The 24,128-nt window shown below is 40.7% G+C and overlaps 1 protein-coding gene across 8 annotated transcripts in view; it reads right to left on the bottom strand.

The window, feature by feature from the left end:
* The window catches only part of ZNF521 (zinc finger protein 521), a 230,996-nt gene that overhangs the window by 118,422 nt on the left and 88,446 nt on the right, over positions 1–24,128 (bottom strand). For all 8 annotated transcript variants that reach the window (XM_058039287.1, XM_058039346.1, XM_058039336.1 and 5 more), the window contains one exon: positions 15,434–18,786. In XM_058039287.1, the coding sequence (XP_057895270.1) occupies positions 15,434–18,786 (3,353 nt within the window). The remainder of the gene's footprint in view (positions 1–15,433; positions 18,787–24,128) is intronic.

Genomic DNA, 24,128 nt, shown 5'->3' on the forward strand with positions numbered 1-24,128 from the left:
GAGTGTATTCAAAGTAAAGTTGTTTTTTCCCTCATAAGACTTAAAATCTGCAGTTATCCAGGCATCTAATGAGACAAGCCAGATTTATAACACTATTCAACGGCATAGTTGTAGTATCAAGGACTCAAGTCCTAAGGTAACGGTCCTGAAGAGCTCAATTCTTGTTTTGAAGATGCAATATTGTCAAGGTAAGCCCTGAACTGCCACATCAAGGCAGTAACTCAAGAGACACAGATCTTTCTGTACAGCCACAGGCACCTTGCCTACATCAGCAAAAATAAGAAGAAAAAAACACAGAAAAACACATATTTTTTAAAGAATGTAAAGTCACAAGAAGCTGACACAGATGTATTAAATTGCAGATTTCCCATATATTAGTTGGAGAAGAAATAGGGTTCACTGGATAACATGCATCAAAAATACAGCCTCTCTTGTGTATGTTGAACTTGTGAAGAGTTTTATGCAGCTGGCATTATCAATTATATTTTTTAAAGGTGTTGGCTTTTTTTACCTGACTCCAAACAGTAATAAAAACTTGGATTTTTTATCAGCATCTAAATTTAGATGCTCAGTCCCTGACAGACAAAGTGGCCATCTATTAAGTATCTTTCTACTTCAAGCCTGTAGGCAGGAATATAAAGACTTTCAAGCATATGATTTTTTGCCTTACCGAGTTAACTGAAAAATTAGTGACTAATCAAAGTCAACACTGAAATTAAGTGTTCCTGTGGGCTCCTCTTTACAAATTTCCCATTGCTTCACATACACAGAGGATATTTTAATTTTCTCGATGAAAATAAAATGTGCTGCGTCTCTTCATGGTGGAAACAACGATAAGCCTTTTTTGCTATTTTTAAATTAACCTTAGTTGTTCAAAATTTAAGCAAGTTAAATCATTATGTAGACAACCAAAAATCAGTGGGCACCAAGAAACCACATCTGCTTTGACTTAGTGTTACTGTTACTATTGGTAAAGACAGCTGTTTTAAAAGATAAAATACTTTTTCTCTTTTTTTGTTCTTGTGACAATTCTGGGATCATTGGTAGAAAATCAGATTCAGTCTAAAGATTTCCTATTATATGTTGGTAAATTTAACCTTACTGCACTACATCTAGATCTAGCAAAGACCTCTAAATAATGACAGTCAAAATCAACAATTTATTATGCTAAGCTCTTTACAAGATGCTTTTTGATGCTGACATATAGAACAACAATATTGCATAAATAACAATCACTCTCCCTTTTTTAAAAACATTGTTTCCCTTTAGAACTAGTTAGAAAATATTTCTTACTCCCTGATGACTGCCACTATGTATTGTTTATTAGCATACCCCTAGCATTATTCCTGATATGTGACTTTGTTGAAAAACAAAGAAACATAAATGTAATGGCTGGTCTTTTCTCTTGTTAGCAGAGCAATGCAGAGTGCATGTCAAGAATTGTCAGCAAAATTATGACTGATGTACATAAAGACAACACATACAAAGGTTGGGGATTTTTTGAAGTCAAATGCTAAAAAGTAAAGTGATTTGACAACAACAAAAAATAATAATTTACTAGCACTTACTAGCCTGTTCAAAATGATCTGACATATTTGCAGAATCACACACAGAGTTTTTCTTTTTATCATGAAGAGAAGATTGTTTATGTGACTGCTGCTTGATCAAGCACTAGTTCTTTTTTGTTTCCAAGCATACTCTAAAATGTTGACATCAACTTTTATTAGCTCAATAAACACTCATCTCAAAGTGTCTAAACTTGTGCATGATTAAGTTTTCATTTTAAAAGCATACTCAGTAAATTCCATTTACTCCTAGATTTTCAAAGTGATCAAACCCAGTCATTTTAACACCATGTTGAACAAAACTCACATACTTATTTCCATATGTTTCACATTCTAAGGAAGTCTCTTTTTGCTGCAAGTTGCACATTAGTCTCACAAGCTTTGTCAGAACCATGGGACACATAACTGCTCGCAGGAGTTCCTGGGTCCTGATGTGCTTCACGGCTGATCCCAATTCCCTACTAGGGCGAGATCTGGGGGGAGACCTGGCCCCTCCTCACACTGTGTTCCCAAAAGGGGGAAACTTGGGGGAATAAGACAGAAAAGAACCCTGAGGTATTGCAGTTCCATGCCCCTTGCCTGGGTAGGAAGGACAGAAGCCATGCAGCACTTGTGTGACACACCACAGGAGGAGAATTGGACTGTGACTCAAGCAGGCATTAGAATTTCTCTTGAGTATCTCCAGCCTTTGCAGAGCAAGATGGCTCTAAACAGAAAGGAGCTCAGGGCAGTGACAGCCATCCTTGCCTCGTCCTGCTCCAGCTGTTTGCAGCAGGGAACTCTTGCTGAGCTCCCTCGCCCCTCTGCCCAAGCCACCAGCGTGTGGAGGGCTCAGCAGGACTGAGCAGGCATCCAGGCCCTGCTGCTCCAGCTCATTGCCCTCAGCATATCCATGCCACACAATGAAGAGTGGTCAGTTAAGGGCACTTACACCCTAACCTGCCACAGCTGCTTTTCCCAAAGGATACCTGTCAGTCTCCTGAGGAGACAGAAGAATGACAATATTGTCATTTTTCCCTACAAACACAGAAAAAAGCTGAAACATATTTCCTGTAAGAGAGCAATTTCAAATCAGCAAGGGTGGGTCAGAGAATGCTCTTGCCAGTACATTCCTGCATGGATTCAGACAGGACCAGTTTAGTAAATGGAGAAGATGCAAAGTGTTCAAAACTGCTGTCTTGCAAAAAATCCCGAGGATTTGTTCCAGAGGAGAAAGGCACACGTGATTAAGAACGTGGTTTAACTTTTCCCTACTACTATTATTGTTATTATTATCACCTCATCTTTTAATAAAAACTCTCTAATCAGCAAGCCCATAATCCTTCACTGAACCCCCTCCTGTCAAGAACCTAAGTGCCAATTTGTCTCCTCCATGCTGAGTGTAAATCTGAGGCCCAAGTCATTCCTGGGGCCATTCAAAGTCACTGTAGAAGAATAACTGCTTGGACAAATGTCTCACAAGACCATTGGGTGCCTGTTGCATTCCTGTTTTCACAACCATTTTAAAGGCTTCCAGCATTCAAATCTTCCCTGTGAATTCATTTGAAGAGCTCTGGATTGGGCATATGCATGTGTCTCCCTAAACTTTTGAATAATTAATGTCACCTAGACCTTTAATTATTGTCCCAATCCTCACTTACCCCTCTGCAGTTTTCTGAATTTCTTTTCTATAAAGGTGCCCAGTGTGTCCATGTCATGCAAAATGAGACTTCGCTGCTTTTATAAACAGTCCAGGAAAACAAATTTTCAATTGGCACTTCAATTCTGTGAACAGAATTTTATTTGCTTTGCTTTTATAAATAAAGCAAAACAACTAATAACAACTCTGCTAGAGGATTTACAGTTCTATTCAAAAGTGCTTCAAAAGTATGCAGAAAATACTTCTGTGTACACTTTTGTGCCCTCTGACTGTCTGAGGTACTGATACATTCTTTTTTTTCCTATTCCCTAGCCTCATTATATTACTTGAAAATGAACTGCATATGCTACTTATTGGCTCATGCTCCACCTCCTTGTCAAAATCATTCAGTATTTTATCACTTGCCTATTTTGTTCTGACATTTCCCCAGTTTTATACTATCAGGGAATTTCATCACCTTACAACTTATTCTTTCTTCCAGCCTACTGATATGCTGCATAAGTTCAACAAAATTGGTGCAAATAATGATTCTTAAGGCTTTCCATTATTTACACCCCTCCAAACCAACCTGCCTCAATTCACAAGACTCTCATGCTTTTTGTACCCAAGATCGTGTTTCTTTTCTTTTTTAATCAAAGAAAGTATCTCTCCCTACGCCATACTTATTCACCCAACAGATTAGTCTTTTGTGCTATACCATTTCAAAAGCTTTGCTAAAATCCTGGTAAATCATGTTTATAGGCTTCTCTGTCAGCACTTGTGGCTATTCTCTAAAAATACTCTTTATTGAAAATTTTAAGCGTGATCCTCCCTCTGTGAACCTTTGCCCTCCATCCTTCATTAAATCCAAACTTTCTTCTATCGTGTCTTTGATTAGCCTTCCTCTTCTGTTCCTCACTGTTTAAATCAAGCTCACAAACCAGTAACTTCATTCATAAACCTTATATTCCCTGTTAAATGTTTGTTTAGTGGTCTTTTCTCAGGTTGTTGATGCTTCTTCTTAAAGACTGCAAGTTTATCCGCTTAATGTTTCCTTTTATCTTCAGCTGCTTTCACTGAGAAGTTTGGAATGGATATTTCTGCAAGTAATTTATTGTGTATTATGCTCCATTATATTACTTCTAATCTGTACTTTATTCTTCTCCATGGGGAGGAGATGCCACCAGCTCAACGACAATGCATTTGTTTAACAGTTCTGGTTTCCTTGATTACATATACCATTTCTGGATCTCCTGTACCCATGCCCCTTTTAACTGAATACCTATTCCCTATATGAAATAACCAAAATATCACTTATAGCTTCTAATGCATGGCATCTACAGTCTCAGGCTTGCAGGCATCCCTAGTTTGTTCTATACTCCTTTCACACTTCTCTTCCTCGCCTGATCAAAAATGGGTTTGATGTGTACCTGTTACCCCACTGATAACCTCCTGTTTACACCTGATTACACTATTTGCCCTTGTCACATTACTGAAGGGGACTTTCAAGGCTTTATCCCCTCAGTTTTAGCACAGACTGAGTGTGTGGATCAATAACAGACCTGAGACAACCTGCTGTTGCCAAAAAAGAGTGATACCACACTTCTCACATCGTCTAATTCCCTTCTCCCATCAGTCATTCACTCAGTTTCCCTCAGCTAAAGGGTGGAGTTAATCCAACCTTTTAAACTGACAGAAAAATAACCTGACAAGAGAAAGTGAACAGCATCTAATAATCATATGAAAATAACAAGTTAAAACACTTAAAACTTGCACACTAACTACAGCAATTTGCCAGTGCTAACTCCTAACGCTGCCAGCTGATTTTTTTACATCATTATTTTATTAAGCATTAACAGTGTGCTTGGCCCTTTGTGAGACACAAGAGGAACCACCATCCTAGCTTTGTCCATTTAGCCATTTTTTCATCAGAGTTCAGATTAATTTTGACAGTACCTTAATTAAGGATTTCTTTCTTACCTTCCTGGATGCTTGTTTTGTCAACCTTAAGCTCTTAGAAAACTAAGCATATGTTAGCCAGTTTCACTGCATAGTTAGTTATTTATCTTGCTTATGGGGCACTGTCATCTTCCTTTTTTCTTTTTAATTGACTAATCACCAACTCTTGTAATTGCTCACACAAAACCCATTAATTAGTATTTCCTGATTACTTTTAAAAACATGTTCATGGAGATTTTATGAGTATTCTTCTATTCTGTTTTTGTTTATCAGGGCCTAAATTATAACAGAGTCCAAGTGTACATGCCTGTGGAAAGAAAACAACCAATCCCATAAGGTAAGCAAAATGAAAAATGGAAAGAAACATTATTTTTCCTCATTTCTTTCATTATGGTTACTTATTGCATACACAAAATATATTGAGTCAGAAATACAAGTGTTAATGTTAGCAGTCCTTACTTCTCTATTCTGCTTGAATTCATGCTCTGCTGTTCTGTCTTTCACCTTCTTTCTGGAGTCTGTATTTAATCATGTCTGTCTTCAGTGTCTCTTAGTTACAAACCTTTTCCTCCCCTAGCTGACGAAGAGCATTAGCTTGCAATGTCTCACATCCCCACACAGAAAAAAACACATCTTGCCACATTTAAAAACTGCATCTCTTCCCTTTGAGATCTCTAATCCTTTAACTCTCTCTAGGCCTTTCAAACTCAGTACTGAAAAGTAACTCTAAAAGTAACTGTCAGAAAAGTAACTCTAAAACCTGGCAGCACAAGGTTGTATATTTATTTTCTCTCTCAATTACTTCATATTAGGCTTATATAATTTATGAATACAAACAGCTTAAAGTACTGTGAACTTGATTTGGGATCTAAAAAGCAAATACAGTTCTTTCTGTCTTTCAGTGTGAGGGCCTGATCCTGGGTGAGGCTGAGTCTCCGAGCAATGCACAGGTATCTGCTGAGCAGTGCTCAGGAATTTAGAGCTGTGTCAGCAACTGAACTTTCTGTCAGCATCCCCACCCCTTTCTGTGCTCTTATATTGCACTTAAAACCAAAGGCATTGAGACCCTCTGAAGCCCTAGAGCTGTTAACCCATCCAGAAGCATCCCAACACTCAGCATCTGTGTCAGTGTGGCCATGGACATTGAGGGACAACTATGACCAACATGACACTGATAATTCTGCAGAGGAAGTGGCATCAAAGCAAAGGCAATAGAGTTTGACTTGGCAGGTCTGAGACTCAAAAAGCTGATATTCTGGGTAAGCTGATATTTTTTCCCTTTTAAAGTTGGGTTTTTTGCTTTGTTTTTTAAAAAAAGGCATACTGAGACAGACTGTCATTCAATAAAGCCACTACTTTCTTCACCAACAATCAGCAACAGATGTAGGCCAATAAAATTAATAGTTTGCAAGTATGCACAAGAGAATACTCTTGTCTCTTTTCTCCATCACAGATTTTGTAAAAGCTCTCTGGATTTTAACAGAAAGGCAAAATCAGGAGCTTTTTTTAATACCTTTTTTTTTTTTTTAAATTTAAACACTACAACTGCTTTTCTCCCACTCTGTGGAGAATTAATGCTGATTAATTTCACTTTCTAAAGTGTGACTCAGGACCCTCCCCCTACCCTTACTTGTCCACTTTTAACTCAAACTGGATTCTGCACTATTACTTACCAAGATAATTTAATCCTACAGAATAGAACTTGTGCTCAAAAATATGCAACATTAATATTAATGTACAAACAGAAATATATTGCTCATACATAATATATAAGAAATTAATTTTCATTGAAATATCAAGAGAAGGAGTAAACCCCTTAGATCCTTCTCACGCAATTAGCTCTGCACTTGGGGAAGTCAATGGGACTTCACAAATGAGGGCTTCACATGATAACATGGGCAAGACCGGGGTTTTAAAAAGGCACTACAAAATATGGCATGAAGAGAGTCCTGCAATCATATTGCTGTGATTTTGGTTCTACCCTCCATGGGTACACTTAGGCCACATCAACGTGAACAAATACACTGGTAGCATCTGAGCTGGCACACAGCTGCTGACACTGCAATGACGCTTGACTGTGTGCCCAGCTGAAAAACCTCCTCTGGGGCACTGCAGCTGCCCAAGGAAGTGGTGTACCAGCAAAACAAGCACTCTGCTCAGCCACTCTTCAACACTATCCACAATGATTTGTGTCTAACTGGCTTTTTTCCTGTGAAGAAATACTTGCTCTCCTCTAAGGGAATTAAGGGAACTTCGCAGAATTGCCTCTGTCTTATTTCATAATCTTTTACTTTCACATTAATTCTTAAAATACCAGCAGCTCCTCTTAGGTACATCCTGTAAAAAGTTAATGTCTTTTTACATGGGGCTTCAGTCTACCATTTGTCTATCTAAAAAAAAGAATTGCAGAATTTGTTTGAGAAGCAGAATGCCATACTTCTAGGTTTGAAGGACTTCAACCACTCAACCACCATCATACAAACCAGCTGTGAAGCAGGGAGCATATGAGAAATGAGGAACTATGGTTAAGACTGATAGTTTGGGAAAATCACCAGGTGATGAGACATTCCCTGCCTAGTCCTGTGAGAGAAGCACCAAGAGGCAGAACAGGATCAATTACAAGTTGATCACTGTCAGGGATGGTTGCAAGGATTCGTAAGCAGACAGCCATGTTTCTATATGTTGGCCCTAAACCTATTCCAGCCATCAGATCAGAAACCAAGAGGACTGTTGTAGCAGTGGTAAAGCAAACACAGAAGAAAATATGGAAACTTAAAGTCTCAGATCATTCTTTGTTGGTGAACCACCCTGTTTCCTACTGGAAAATGTAGAGAGAAAGAAGTGGCCTTCCAGATATGAAAAGCCATTAGATGTACCTTTTTACAGACAGAATGCTGTGAAACATCTGAATAATAAGCAAAAACCAGAGGAAATGTATCCCAACACAGGACACCAAAACTGTGTACATATAATCAAAGGGGATAAATAGCTCCATTCTCTCCTACTTCCCACCTTGGTTTTGAGTACACAAGCAGAAAGTCACTTTGAAATGGCTGCACTTCTAAGTGGCAGTACTTCTAAGACACTCTTCAAAGGCATTTCACAGGCATTAAAAATAATTCCTAGAAGTGCACATTATTATTGGTAGGACTAAACTGAGATGCTCAGTATCAGGAAGGGCCCTGCTCTTTCATTCACTGACTTATGGAGCCATATACCAGCAACAAAGGTTTATCCACCAAGGAACAACAGGGTAACATCAACACAGGTCTGGTAGGGCCCAAAGATGGGCAGAAACCACAGAAGAACAAAATGGCTGAGGTTGATCTCTGGGGACTCTCTGGTCCAGTCCTCCTGTTCAAGAAGGGTCACCTAGAGCCAGACCACATCCAGATGACTTGTGAGTATCTCAAAGGGATACACAACCTGCCTGGGTAACCTCTGCCAGGGCTTGGTTGCCCTGGAAGTGTTTTCCTGATGTTCAGAGGGAACCTCCTTTGTGTCCATTTGTCTCCTCTGCTTCTTGTCCTAGAATGTCACACGGTGGATGTTAGCAAGGGACAAATCTCTGCTGTCATACTCAGCAAAATATGCTGTATAAAATAGTAAAGGTCATATTTATCCAATATTTTGTAATACAGTGCAGGAAACAGTATTAACAAAATATGGCTTTGGCAGTATAAAAAGGTATCTCTCAATTTTGAACCACCAGGCATAAAATCAACTATCTGCTATCACAGAGCTCTGGCAGGTCAAAGAACAATATCCTTTATTAAGATACTACATGTCAGGTGGTTTTCTTATGTTCATTTTGTATAACTTCCTGAAACAAGCACTACTGGGGCTACATACCCATTTTAAATTAATGGTTAGCCCATTTTATTTCCCTCATGACAGAGTAACAAATCTGGGTGTTATCTTTGTTTTATGAGACAGAAAAATACACATCATATATAACAACTTTATTGAGGAGTAGTGAAAAACAGTTCTCATGTACAGTCACTTAAGAAGCTGGCCTGTGAGTCTCACAAAGAGCAGATCATAGTTTCCTCCTATAGCTTCATGTCTTGTGTTCACTTGACTTTTGCATATAAAACAGGTATAAACTTCAGCTACAGCCATCTTCCTTGTTTGGACTCTTAAAGGCCTCTCTCCTATTTGGATTCTGTTGCCTGCTGGGTCACCTGTCTTCCCAAATATTGTAACAACTTCATAGGCTTTGAGATTACTGTTAATCTATGAATTTTTTCCCTGAAATTGGCCAAGAGTAGTCCAAAAATAAGAGGTAGAATTGAGAAAATCCTCTAGAGGTCTGCAAACCAGCAGACAAATAGAGATACGATGTGTTTAAAAAAAGACTGGATGTGGCACTTGGTGCCATGATCTAGTTGAGGTGTTAGAACATGGGTTGGACTCAATGATCTTAAAGGTCTCTTCCAACCCAGAAATTCTGTGATTCTGTGATTCTGTCTTATGTAATGATTTTCTGTATCTTGTTCCTAAAGATGATCAGGCTGGAAAATTGTGTGAAATTTCTTCTAGTTTCTACCCAATTCTGAGATCAGAATACAAACACTCATCACTACTGTGATTTTCCTGTGGGGCTGTGCAGAAATTGTGGCATTCCATACCAGCCCGTTGGCCAGCAGGTACAAGTACAGGAAAAACCCCAAAAGGACAGTGGGCTGCACAGCTGAGCTGTGGGAGCATACAGCTCATGGATGTTTTGTCCCATGAAGCTTTGCTGAATCTACATCTGCCCTCTCCAGAGATCCTTAAGGACTCCATCCACATTCCTGTGACCCTCTATGGTTCTTCTGTGTTTCTTCAAGCACACATTCCACCCCCCAACCCCGGTTGATTTTAAGGAAATCTTGGTTTAGCGCTCTTGAAAATTTTGGAGAACATGTTATTCTTTCATCCTCTCCTGCAAAGTTTACGACAGGTGTGAAGAAGATGCCTCTCCAAATTCCCCGTCTGAAGCCTCTGAGAAATAACAAGACAGACAAACAGCGTTAGATTTTAATGATCAGTGGACAGGAAACTAAGAAAATTCACTACAATTTTCCACCTTGCTTCTGTTCAGCAGCTCCCAGCCAACATATGGCCTTCCTTTCAGAGACTGAACTCATGGTGTGTGTGAGGTGAGAAGTTTGAAGCCTAACTTTAGTAGGATTTACAGCAACAGGATAATAATACTATCCTTGTAAAATTCAAAGAGGATCCTGATAGCTCACCACCAGACAAAGCGAAGAGAAATGCTTAAGTTGGACCTTATCAGCCAAATCATGGTAGTGGCACTGGCAGAAATTAAAGCATAGTGCAAAGTGGAGGTGGCCTACTGTGGCAAAAAACCCCAGGCTAGCCCTTCCTAAGAACAGATATGGTCACACTTTAAATAATACTTTCCTGAAAGCAGTGTAAAAATGATGCCAGAAGACAAAACTGGTATTTTTAGTGAACTCATTTTGAAACTCCAGAAGCAGAAAATATGTTTGTCACAGATTAGTTCCACAAACTATTTCAAAGCCAAATCTTTGTGCCAGCAACAAACCTTCTTTACCTTTTTCTATCCCTGGATCCAAAATACGGCATGAAAATCACTTGTTCTGGGCCTGGATTCACTGACAGGAAACCCAAGGCACTACTTATGTTTACATTACAAGTTTATGTGCTTATTCATAAAAATCCTGTAGTCAGAATGATCAGCTTGGATTGCTGATGAGGAGGATTATTTTAATTTCTTTATGTATTTCAATTAAATGTGTGAGTATAGATTTCAGTGCATTTTTTCAGTTAAAAGCACTGTGATTTATATTGCTAAAATGCTATTGCTTGCCCTGCCAAAAGCATGCATCTGGGAACATTTCTGGGTTGCTTACAGTCTTTTCTCTCATCTTTCTGCCTCTGACTGCCAGTGCATGCTGTTGAAATAAACCAGCTACTTCAAAAGGCAGTTCCTGTTTTCTGTCTTTGTGGGTCTGGCAGTGTTTTGAGAAGTGGGGGGAAGAATAGTAAGAGAATAAAGGTAGATTCAGAGCCCATGATTAAATGAAGACAAAAAAAAAGTAATGATAAAAGAGTATACCTACCTGAGCTCCGTTCTTTCTCCCAGGGTGATACCATTTCTGGATTCATCTTAAGTCGAAGAAGTTGAGTTTCAAGGAGTCAACAGCTCTCCACAGCAGCTGAATTTTGTGACCCACATCTCTGAAAGCTCGTAGTCAGACTGCACTTTCATGGCTCCTTCCAGAACAGTGCTGTGATGTGCCCGGTGTCCCCTGCTGTGACATGCCCATCCTGGCATACAGCTCTGCACAACCACAACAGGACAGAAGAGCAGCCCCAGATTCTGCTCTCCAGCTGGTGTGACAGTTGCAAGCTCTCTCCTTTGTCCAGCATTTTTGATACTCTCTGAAATAGTGAGTTTCTGCAAATCTGTTGCCACACCTAAATAAGCATCTTCACTCCTGAAGTGATTTGCCTGTGTACTCATGCTGCTCCTTCTCTCCTCAAGACCAGAAAACCCAGCGAATTCTTGTATTATTAATGAAGGACTGTCTGCATTGCCACAGGTAATACAGTATTCACATGAGCTTCACATTCATGGAACAAAGTGATACAGAAGCAATTACGCTTCTACTCTGAAAGTCACCAACAGGACCCCAAACTGAGCACAGTTGCACATGTGGATGCTCTACCATAATTTAGGTTTACACATTAAACTGGATGGAAGCTGGAGTCCCTTCCCTCCTCCCTGCCAGCTAAGAAACAGACAGTATAATTTATTGCACTGTTATGCTAGTGTGATTCAGCAAGTACAGAAGTCTTGCAGCTTAAGAAGAGAGGGCACAATTTCTGCTGAGTCAAGAGTTCTTTCATTAGGTGCCTGACAGGATAATAAGGAAGAAGAACAGAGTCAAGGCCACACAGATTTTCTTGAACAGATTTTCATCTTCCAAGTGTTTTACAAAAAGTGTATTGTAAATAAGCATGGAAACACACTTTTCAGGAAATATCTATCTTATATTCTGAATAAGGAAAATGAAGCAGAGATGTTCAAGCAGTTTTGGCCAAGTCAGCAAAGCAAATGAGTGACAGAAAAAGGTCTACTTCCCAATTCATCAGCACACCAGATCTTGTTCTGTGCTTTTAGACAGTAACTATCACTAAGGTTATCACCCTAGCCCAAAAGTGTGCTTGCAGTGTGATTCAAGATCTTTACAAGAAATCTAAAACCAGCTGAATCCAGCACCTCATTAAAGCTCAAAGATCAATTTGCAGATCTACACATTTTAGAGCTCTTTCAAAAGCTGTTGTTCATCTGTCTGTTTAAGTCTGTTTGATAACTTAGGGGTACTACATTCAGCAGCGTGATGGACTTAATGAGTTCTGACCTGCTCCTTAACTCATTGCAAACAATGATGAGCACTAGTCATAATTTTCCATCCCAACCAGAAGGTAACTTTCAGTGGAGATGATTCAGGTCAACATTTTTCACTCAGCAAGTGGGGTCAGCTCAGCAAGTGACAGCTCAGCTGAGACATTATACTATGGTAAGGTAATTGCACCCTATCACATCACTGAGAACAGACTAAAAAGGGAAATTTTGTAGTTTAACCATGAGAATACGCAGCAAAGAATCTAGAAGTGACAACTCCAGTGTGATATTTTATCCTAAAAAGGTATTTTCCAATATTCTTATCATTGAAATCTTTTACTGAGTAAAAAGGGGTATTCAGCAATATTAATGATCTGACAACTCATCTCATTTATGCAAGATACCTATTTTTCTTGCCTTAGGAGTGAAATACTCTTTATATATAGGTTGAAATCTGAAATCATGTGACTCTCAATAATGCAAATGAAACTTTCACTCCTTGATATTATTAATACTGTTTGGTGAAAATTTCCCAAAATTGCATGTTTAAGTAGCTGCCTTCAACATCCCCTTCAGTTCAAGAAACATCCTTCCAGTGGAGTATGACAGCCAGTGACTAATAACAAATTTGAAAAATCCATTTTTTAATTGTTTTTACTTCCCTCAGTCTGGACATCTAATCTATAGTTTTAAACATCTGCACATTCCCACTTTAAATTTTGATTCTCATTGCTACATAGCTTGCATCACTAGAATTTGAACCAGTAATATCTGCTAGAAAAATTAATTATCCTTCAGGATTTTACAAACGTGCATTTATGGTTTCCAGAACTACCAGTGCTCTATGAGGAATTTGATAGCTTTTTCTTCCCATGAGAAAAGAATCTGAAAGTCTACATTACTATGTGGACACCAGAACCATAGACACTGAAAATTCAATTTACATCCTCAGAATGGAGGTGGGGGGTAAATGGTGATTTGAAAGAGACAACTGCTATTCACAAATGTGCAGTTTAAAAAGCTTTTTCATCTTAGATACACTTTTATATAAAAATCAAAAGGATTAAGGAGAGGAACATGATGCCAATTAGCAGTGTAACAAAGAACTCAGATTATACCTGATCCAAGTACAGGAAGATTCACTAATGATACTGAAGGTAACTGATCTTATACCACCACAAAGGACTCTCAAATCTCTTTCTGTCTAGTTTACAAGCAAGAGAAAGACAAATTGGTAGCATCTTAGCATGGTAACTGACTTAACACATGATTCTGATTGTGCTTGAGGTAGCAGCAATTGGCTTCCAACATGACTGGGAAGAGGGATTTCATGCAGTCACTCGATGCAAGATGACAGAAACAGAAACCAGGATGACTCTGAACCTATCAAAAACATGCAGCTGGTAATCCTGTTGTTCCAAGTGAGCAGCAGTGACATCATCAGTGGCCTAAAACACAGCTAATGAGAGTCACTCCTCTTCCCTCCTCTTTAAAAAGATGCTTTTCCTCAGACCTCAGGTTCACAGTCTTACAGCCTTCCATAAATTCCACACCACACCCCATCCTCAGGTGTCCCCTACCACCAATGAGCAAACTGGGGATAAAGTTATGAAAGCGCAGGGCCTTTCCTGGGGAGGTGCAGCCTGCCTGGTACTTCATCCTGAACTCTCAGCTCCAATTCTCTCTTCATGGCACTCCAGGTTCTGTGCTACCTCAGTGTCCTTCTCCCAGCCTATCTTCATCTATGTTCTCAGAAGCTCCATCAATACTTACCTCTTGGTCCACATATGCTGGTGTATCCTCACTCTTCCCTCTCTGCCTCCCTCCTGCCCTCCAGTTTGCACAACACTGTTGGACAACATGCTGAGAGATGTCTTTCCCAACAGATGGGCTCACAAACAGGGAGTGAGGAAGGTGATGGAGGAACAGCAGCTCCCTAGCCACAGGGTATCCATACACATTCACAGCAATTCACAACATGGTTGCACCATGTTTGTATCATCATAGGCTAAAAGCTTTCTTGAAACAAAAGCTGTTATTTCTTAAAATTTGCTTGTGCTGTGTTTTTAGACTTCCTGAATTATAAGACGCAAAATACCATGCTTAAATATTACCTCTAAGTCATTCTAATGGTAACATTTCTGAAGATAAAACAGATTCCCTTCCCTCAGTACACGACCCCCTCACCTCCCCACATGCAGGCGTCATTACTTGGTCACTGGTGACTGAGGAAGCAGATTACATCTTTCAAGAGTTTGATATGTACTTTCTAAGTTATGCTGCATGACAGAATTTCAGTCATTAGGCACTAGGTGTTTCAGTGACTTCAAAATGTTCTTCATCAGGAATGGAAAGGAAAAACCAAAGAAATTGCATCCAAAGGACTGATTTCTCAATTTACCTTAGGCTAGTGTTGCACTTCTACTTAATCAAAATATGCTAGAAGAGGGAGAAATGAAAGTCTACAACACAATTAACAAAAATACCCTCAATTTGTTGCTCACAAATATTTTCTAAAAAAACAACCCCTTATGCCAGCATTTTGGCTCACTGTGTCTACTCCTCTGTCATTAATGCTCTCTGCCGTAAGCACAACTCCTAGCTGGGGATTCCAATGCATATGGGAGCTAGAATAAGATTCCAGATCTCAGTTGTGCTGGCATGAAGATAGGTCTCCTCAGTGATACAGAAGACAATATCCTAGGGAGACTGGAATAAGTCCTATTCCACAAAATTCAATCCAAGATGTAAGGTATATCAAGCAGCAGGTAATTACTAGCTAATTGCTGTGGATGGAAATGTAACATGGATCAGCCTAAGCATTTCATGACAAGTGACAAGACAGCTTGAAAAAAGGGAGATTTTTTCCAAAAGGATGGAAGGTGTCAAGAGTAAAGAAAAAAGGGTTACCTCTTCAGTTTGGGAGGGGCTGATTCTAGGCATTGGAGATACTTGAGGCGTTTTCAGCTGTGTACTGTTGCTGTCTGGAACAAGCTCTCTGTGGATTGACTGAATATGGTTTTGGAGTTCAGTTTCTGATTCAAACTTTACATTGCAACTAGAACAGCGAGTCTTCAGTCCCCCTGCCTTGCTTTTGTTCTCAATAGAACTCAAGTTCTCATTTTGGCCCATGCCTTGTCTGTTACTGCTTGAAGGGATGTTGACACTCGGACTACCACTTTTACTGAGATTAACACAGCTAGCACACAGACCATATGGCAGACCGTTGATGTCAAGTTTCACTAAATCCTGTTTCGAACGGAATTCCTTCAGGCAAGACGCACACTTGTACAGTTTCTGGAGATGCTGTGCACGTCCCGTGGACTGCACAGCAGAACCATTTCCAGTTTTCTGCATATGGAACGTGCCATGGATTTTCAGTTCCAGCGTGGAGGTCACTGTCTGCATGCACACCACACAGCGGAACCCCGTCAAGGAGTTCCTCAGGTCAGGGTGCATTTGGCAATGCTCTAAAAATTCCTCCTCACTCTGGAGGGGCATCTTGCAAATCCTGCAGTTTCCAGTGTCCAGGCTCTTACTATGTGTGACCTTATGTTCAGTAAGAGTCAGAAGAGACGGAAACCGCTCGCCACAGATTGGGCACATATAGTGTTTCACTGGTCCCAAGTGTGTCTGCATGTGCTCTCGAAGCCCATTTTCAGAGAAGAATGTTCGAGAACACACATTACACTTGTAATTCCCTTTAATGAGCTCAGCCTTTTTCTTCACTATGGCGCTTTCTCCAGGCCGAATGTTGTGGTCTCGCAGCTGGTGATTCTGCAGGAGAGTCTCCATGGTGTAAGCTGCACCACAAATGTCACAACCATACATAGGCTCAGATGTGTCCACATCTTCTTCACTGCCATCGTGGCTGTTATGGGACTCCTGGCTATTTGTCAACAAGGTCTGGAGTTCCACTTCCTCTTTCTGAACTTGCTCAGATGCCCCATTCGTTCCACAGTTTGGAGTTTTCGTTTCAAAAACACAATGTTTTTCCCTCAAGTGCTTTTCCAGCAAGATGATTGCATGGAAAGCTTTGCTGCAGAACTTGCAGTTGTACTTCTTGCTGTGCGTAGTGATGTGACACTGCAGCTCCACCTCTGTACCAAAGGATTCACCACAGAAGATGCACTTGTGTACTTTGCCTTGGTTCTCCAGGTGGTTGTGCTTCACATGAAGCTGTAGGTCAGTCTCGTTGCGGAAATCCCAGTTGCAAGATGTACATCTGTATACCTTCTTCTCATTGCTGTGCTTCACAGCCAAGTGCAGCTGAATGGAGACTTTGGAGTCAAAAACCTCTTGGCACAAGGTGCAGCGGAAGAACACGAATGTATGCATGTCTAGTAGGTGTTTCTGCAAGTCATCCACAGAAGTAAACTGCTTGTCACAGCTTTCACAGATGTAGTAGGTTGAGGTGATCATGAAATGAATGGTAACATGCTTCAGCAGTGACTCCTGATTTGGAAATTCCTTGTTGCACTGAGGGCAGGTCAGTTTTGGCAGGACAGTGTCAAGGTGTGTTTTCAAATGAGTCTGAAAACCATCCAAGGAAGTATACTTAGCACCACACTGATTACAAATATATTCCCCAGCAGGACGAGGAGGAGCACCTCCAACTGCCTGCATCATCTTTAAAGAGGTCTGCTCAATGGCTACAGGAGATAATGGGCTCATGGCTCTGGACTTTTTCCCATTGTGGATGTAATTCAGGGCCAAAGGAATGTTCTTATGGTTCTCCTTGATATGCTTGTTCAGTTTAAGAACACTATTAAATATTGGAGAATTGGTACAGTAAGAACAAGAATACACTTCCACCACTGGATCTTTTGGGGTTCCGAGCACAGGAGAACCAAAACGGGAACTGCTAAGATCACAATGGACTTGTCTAATATGCTCTTCCAGGGAAGAATCTGTAAGAAATCCCATGTAGCAATGGGGACAAAAGAATGCATTACTGTCCTTAGCAGCAGGGTTGGCAAATCCATGAGAACATCGGATGTGTTCCTGAAGGGTGTTGAGGTCATTGAACACTTCAGAGCAGAAGTTGCACTGGTAGACCATGGCTGGCATGGTAGAAACAATCAGTGCTGGGTCTGGAGCTTCATGGACTTGCTTAAGATGTTCATTCAGATTGTAGAGAGATGGCAATACCTCCAAACAATACTGACAGATATGGGCTTGTTCAGGTTTATCTAAATGCATAGTTTTCAGGTGTATCTGCAAAACTGCAAGGCTGGAAAACAACTGTTTGTTGCAATAAATGCAGCTATAAGTAACTTTTGCCTGCTTACTTGAAGGACCAGTGATATCTGGCACTTGCTGAGCTGCCCGCTTCCTTCCACGACCTTTTGGTATAGGAGGAGCCGTTTCCACCATTGTTGAGCTATCCACCGAGAGATTTGAATCTGGGGTAGTGCTAGAGACTGATGTGTACCCCACAGTTACCAAAGACGGGCTGTTGCTGTGGTTGCACGACTCTGGCTGCTGGTGACTATCCATGTGGCTGTACAGCTCCTCCACAGTGTGAAAGTTCTCAGAGCAAATGCTGCATGAATTCTTCTTCTCACCATTATGAGCCTGCTCCATGTGATTTACTAGGGACGTCTCCTCTACAAAGAGTTCATGACAGTAAACACACTGAAGAGCAGATCGGTCTTCATTAGGGGAACACTCAGGGTGACATTCTGCAATGTGCTTCTGAAGATCTTCAGGAAAATCAAAGCCTTCTTCGCACTGACTGCATTTCTGAGTGTCTTTCATTTTCCAGTCCTCCATCCGGGAAGCGGACTGGGAGCCATCTTTGTTCCTCTCATGAACCTGCATGTGTCCATGCAGTGAACTAGATGACAGGAACCCACGTCTACAAATGGCACACTTATATGGCTTGTTGGACGTATGAGTCTTTAAGTGAATTTTAAGATGATCGCTCCTTGAGAATGCCGCATCGCACTCACTGCAGTGATACTTCTTGTCTCCCGTGTGAAGCTTTATGTGGCGGTCCCTGCTCCGTTTGTGTTTGAAGAGGCGGCTGCAATACGTGCATTTGAAAGGGAGCTTGTCACTGTGACTCTGCTCGTGGTGCTTTAAGTAGCTGAGGCGGCTGAACGACTTGTCACAGAATTGGCACGGATAGGGCAAACCTGGGCCTCCTTCCTCTTCTCCAAAATCACAGCCTTCTCCATGGCTCGGGGAAGTCTGATCCTTGCTAGAAGGCGATGATGCTGGCCATGAGCAAGAGGGGTCATCCTCAACATCCACTCCGTCTGAAATGAGAAAGAAACATGCCCACAAGCTTAATCACAAGAGTAAAAAGGAGCTAGGAAATGCATACGAATAATGCAGGGCTGCTACTCCTAAATAGCTAAAACGCTAAACTCAGACTGGAACATTTCTTACACTGATATCAACAGTTTCAAGACCACATTTATTTTTATCATACTGTAAAACATTAGAAGTTATTGAATAGTTCTGTGCCTATATTAACTTTTTATTGCTTTTTTATCATTCTTTCTCAGTTGCAGGATATGTATTATACATTGACAATTTTATTAAAATGCAGATTTTAATATATTTAATGTTACTTTTGTATCCATTGTAAAATTATTTGCACATTATTGAGCATCTGAAGAGTCAAAGGAAAGGAGAAAATATTACAGGAATGCTTTAAAATGAACACAGTCAACCCACATGCCCAATATTTATTGAAAAGATTTGCACTGCTTTGCCACAGGTTTGTGGTATTTTTTTCCTTTGATTCTGAACACAGGAATCTTTTAAAGTCTGTTTCTGAGACAGACTTGGGTGTTATTCTAAACAATAATAGGAAAAATTACAAGGGAGGAACAGGACAACAATATAAACAATGATGTTTTCTCTAATAAAATGCAACCAGATTTCTCCAATAATGATACAATTCAGTTACTAAAAGCCAGCAGCTGGATCATTAAATGTTCAAAACAATCCAACAAATCAACAACCAGGATCAAGAAAAATGGGAAAGTGTCATAAGGGTCAGCCATGAACAGCATTATTTTTTTAAAGTTCAAGAGGTTGCCCACCATTTCTTCCTTTTTTGCAAAGGCCTCAGCCAGCTGAACTTCCTCAGTACAGCAGAACCTGTACTGTAAGGTGATCACAGACAAAGCAACTTGTAAAAAACTGGAAACAGGAAAAATGATAAACATTTATGGTAAAAGCTGAAAGATTTATGAGTTACCAGGAAAAGACAAAGCAGAAATGCTGGCCAGATAATAAACGGACTAGTTATCTATGCTATTACCTCATCTCTAAACAGGGAAAGTTGTAAATATTTTTTTCAAGAGATATGCTGTACAATTTTTGCATCTTTCCTTTTAAATGTAGATAACTATACTTCAATGATCATACTCGTATTAACCTAAAACTTTTTAAAAAATATTAAAAGCATGTTTGAAAGATTACTCTACATCAAATAATTCTTCCATTCCTTTCCAGGGGCAACGCTTGAGGATTTTTTCCTTTTAAAAGTAAAACTGACTACAGTAACACTACAGAAAAAAAGATACAATAAACCCTGGAAAAATATCTTTCTAAAGGTATTCTTGCAAAGTAGAAAGTTTCCTAACATCTTCATCCTTCTCTCAAGAAATTTACTACAACACCACAAAAGTTAGAACCAGCCTATATTGTATAAACAAATTCCAAGCCTGCTTACTTTAAGGTAAAGAGATTTTACTAGATTATCAACTTCTTGCTTATCCACAGGAAACAGATGAGGATTCGTTCCTTTCCTGCATCTAGAAACTGATGACAACGCCATCTCACTATCAATGCCAGATGGCAACCATCTAACTCTGAGAAAACAACCAAACACCATTGCTGGATGCCTGCCCATTGACACAATGCTTTTCAGGATAGCTTGGAAACTGCATGGATTTTTATCCTCTTGTTTACATCTTGGAGAAGAGGGTTTCACAAATTAAACACACCTTTTGCACATACACACGCTATACATCTGTAATTACCTACATACAAATCTGCACTACTGGTATGTATTCAAATAACACAATCAACCCCTGGCCTGAGTGCCATGTTTTTGAATCAAAAACAATGCTGTTTGTTTAGCAAAAAGAAGGAAACATAAAAATCCTCCCTTCCAGCAAAATTAGTGTCATCTGCTAAAATGCTTCCCAATGTGCAAAGTTCCTCATTGTCACACATACTAAATAAAACCAGTCAGGTGAGTTTTTAAGATGGTACATTAATGACTGCAATATTCACAGGAGACTTTTAATGTAAATCTGTGTACTGCCCTTTCAAATTGCTGGATTTGACTCTAAAACTGGAAATTATCAAAACAGTGGAACAAGCATTTACAGAAAAATATGCTAACATTTTCTCTAGTTCTAAATTTTATATTAAATGCATCTTTCCAGCTAGGTCTTTTAAATGGGAAAACCTTTTGTTCTTTAAAAATCGAATCTATTTCTGACATACACCCACTGATGGCAGATAAACAGGAATTTATGTCAAGCAACCGAGTGAAGAAAAATAGTCTGTGACTGTCTAGGCAACATATTTCGTAACCAAATTTCGTATTAAAATGAATATCCTATGGAGAAATGATATATTATTGTATAAATGTTTAGAGGACTATATAGTAAGTGTTATAAATAGTGTACCATCACTGACATAGCAGTAAATCACTTCCTTCTTGTGGCCACTGCCTGCCCGGTTTTACCTGTTATACAACCATTCCCCCCGGCTCGTGGATCCCAGCAGGCTGTCGGGCTGGCAGCAGGGTCAGGATCAAGCGTGGAATGTGACCAATGGCAGCCCCTTTCCCCCACCCAATTCTTCTTGTTTGCCTGGGATTCTCCTCAGCCTTTGTACAAGGGTAAGGAAAGCTGAGGGGGAAGAATGTGACCACAGCACAGAGACAGTTCTTGCTTTCCAGCCGGCAAATGGAAATGTGTGCTGCTTTGCCGTTGCGTTTTTTAATCAGAGCCCATACTAATTCTACAGAGCAATTCCCTTTGTGCAAAAGGGAGAAGAGCAAGCCACTTGCAAGTCAGATTTGTGTCCTTTTAACTGAGAAGTGAAAATCTTTCAATCTCTCAGAGCTACAGAAGAACAAGCAAGGCAGGGGGAATTCCCAAGGCGGAGGACAACAGGATTTTCCTGAGTACAAGCCCAACAATGTCACCAACACGCTTTTCCGACTCCCCACCCCCTGGCATGGCAGGGGACAGCCTGTGTGGAAGGGGTACTGGTGGCTGGCCACATGCTCTGGAAGGAGGAACCCTGGGCTGCCCTCACACAAAGGGCTCCAAAGGCCAAGCCCATCAGCCTTCTGTGACCCACAGAAAGGCTTTTGAAACTGTCCCTCTGCAACGAGGAAAACGTTTCACTGCGGTGACTTTTGCTGTGCAGACTCCAACCTGAACCCTGGGAATATTGTGTGCAATGGACTAATGTGCCAGTTGAGCTCAGGGGCTGGGTAGGAATGGATCTGGGGACAGCAACCAGGGTAACTACAGGACTAAGGGTAATTACTGCTACAGCAGGACTTGAGGACCATTACTTATAGGTGGTAATGCCTGTCCTGCCATTCCCCCACCGTTGCCCACAAGGATGCTGCCCCATAAAGTTAAGGTGCAACCACTAAGAGCATCTCCCTCAGAATGGCAGCAAAGTGTGACTTGCTGCTCTACACTGAGGCTACTCCACGTGCACACACACACACAAGGTGAGCAAGCCTTGGCCCTCAAAACTGTGATGGAAGAGCTGAACTTAAGGTCTCCTCAGAGAGCCAGATGCTTGGGATGCAGACTCCACTCCAGCTTTCCAGATCTCACTACAGAGCCAGCTCTGCACTGGGGATAAAGTTTGACCTGCTGTCAGGGTAAAGGGCTTCAAACCCCTTTTCACCCATCGCTCTCATAGAAAATGCAGTTTGCTGCACATAGCTGCCTGTATATAAATCTGCAGACACCTACATACTGAGCTATATGTCAACATTACAAATCTGATCTTTAGTGTTATAACAAGCTGTTTTAAAATACTCTGGACCAAATTCAGATGCACACATACAAGTTCCCAGGAGTGGTACACATCTATCTGAGGGCAGAATGGGGCTCCAGGTACTTGACAGAGTGTTTATGGAGTTTTAAAATATATTTTCTGTATCGACCTTTTTTTTCCCTTCAGCACTCACTAAGTGCTACTTACTGTAAATGCCTTTTTTGTGTTATGGCAAGTATTCTGAGTTTCAGTGTGATGCACTTAACATGTCCATGTAAATTTTTAATTTTTGGAACCAGTCACTTCACACTCGCTGACTCTAAGAAAGCTTTAGCACTCACAACCAAAAAACTTCACTGAAAATCAGCTACAAGGCCTAAAAGTCTATTTAAAGATGCAAATGTGTGTGAATAGTTAGTGCAGATGTTTTTCTACACCAACTGTACTTGCTGAGTTTCACCATTTCCATAAAGCACATTAAAACAAGTGTGTGAACACTCTGAGATGAAAGTACCAAGCACTCCTGAGACTTCCAGTGGAAAGTAGAGCTGCCTGACTTTTCTCCAAGCAGACAGGAATGCCCATGATTCAGCAGCCTGAGTAAATAAAAGAGGTCCTTATTTCCTAATTCTGCTGGCTGGCCACACTGCAGCAGTCTCTGTGCTGCTGCCAAAGGGGATGCAAAACTGGAACTACACCCAGCAGCTGAAGGACTGTCTTTGTTAGCCAGCCAGGCCTTCCTGACCATCTTCTGGCAACAAAACTATCGTATCCTGCAAGGAAGACCTCCATCTCAGGCTTGATAATTCTCTAGCCTGTCTAATAGGACAAAACAACAAATTTTGCCTGGTCTGTGTTGGAGGAGGACAGCTGGAAACTCAGTTAGCAGCAGAGTAACACCTGTTCAGTAGTATTGATGGGCAAAGTGCTCACCAACAGAAAAGTGAAGCAATACCAGGAGGAGTTATCCCATGCAAGGGGGGGAGGAAGGGGGAAGCACAAGAGCACAAAAGCACCTCTGTGGAGTTAGCAGCCAGCCACTCATGTGCCAACCCCGGAGACATGAGGTCTTAAAAGTGATCCTGTCCCTAGTGCTGCTGGCTGAATTAACAGGACTGCTTCAGAAAGATGTTACTTAGTCACCAGGAAGGTCTATGACACACACATACTTTTGCTGGAGTAGACTTCAGGGCACTTGCTTTATCATGGCTTATTTTTCTGTATGATTTAAACATGTTTTTGCTGCCACTAGACAAATGGCCACACTCCTAAAGCAAATGTCAGCTAACCTTTATGTGCCATAATACATAGGGGTCCTCTGACAGAACAGAGTTTACACATATGAACAAATTAATATTTTCAATATCCTGTAAGCAGCAGTTTTCCATTTTCCCCATTTTGCTGCTCAAGTAACGGGCACAGACAAGCTGGAATGCTTTGCCTCAGGTTACAAATGTAATCTTTGTGAAGGAGGAAACAGAACCTGCATCTCCCCAGTCTAAGCCACTCCTGTAAAAATAATTCTTTCTCCCCTGAAACACAGAGCTGGCAAAATGCTTAGACTGCTGGATTTGACCAAGGAGAAAGCCCAGCCGTTGAGATG

Source organism: Melospiza georgiana, chromosome 1, assembly GCF_028018845.1.
Source record: "Melospiza georgiana isolate bMelGeo1 chromosome 1, bMelGeo1.pri, whole genome shotgun sequence".
In the NCBI taxonomy this organism is placed as follows: Eukaryota; Metazoa; Chordata; class Aves; order Passeriformes; family Passerellidae; genus Melospiza; species Melospiza georgiana.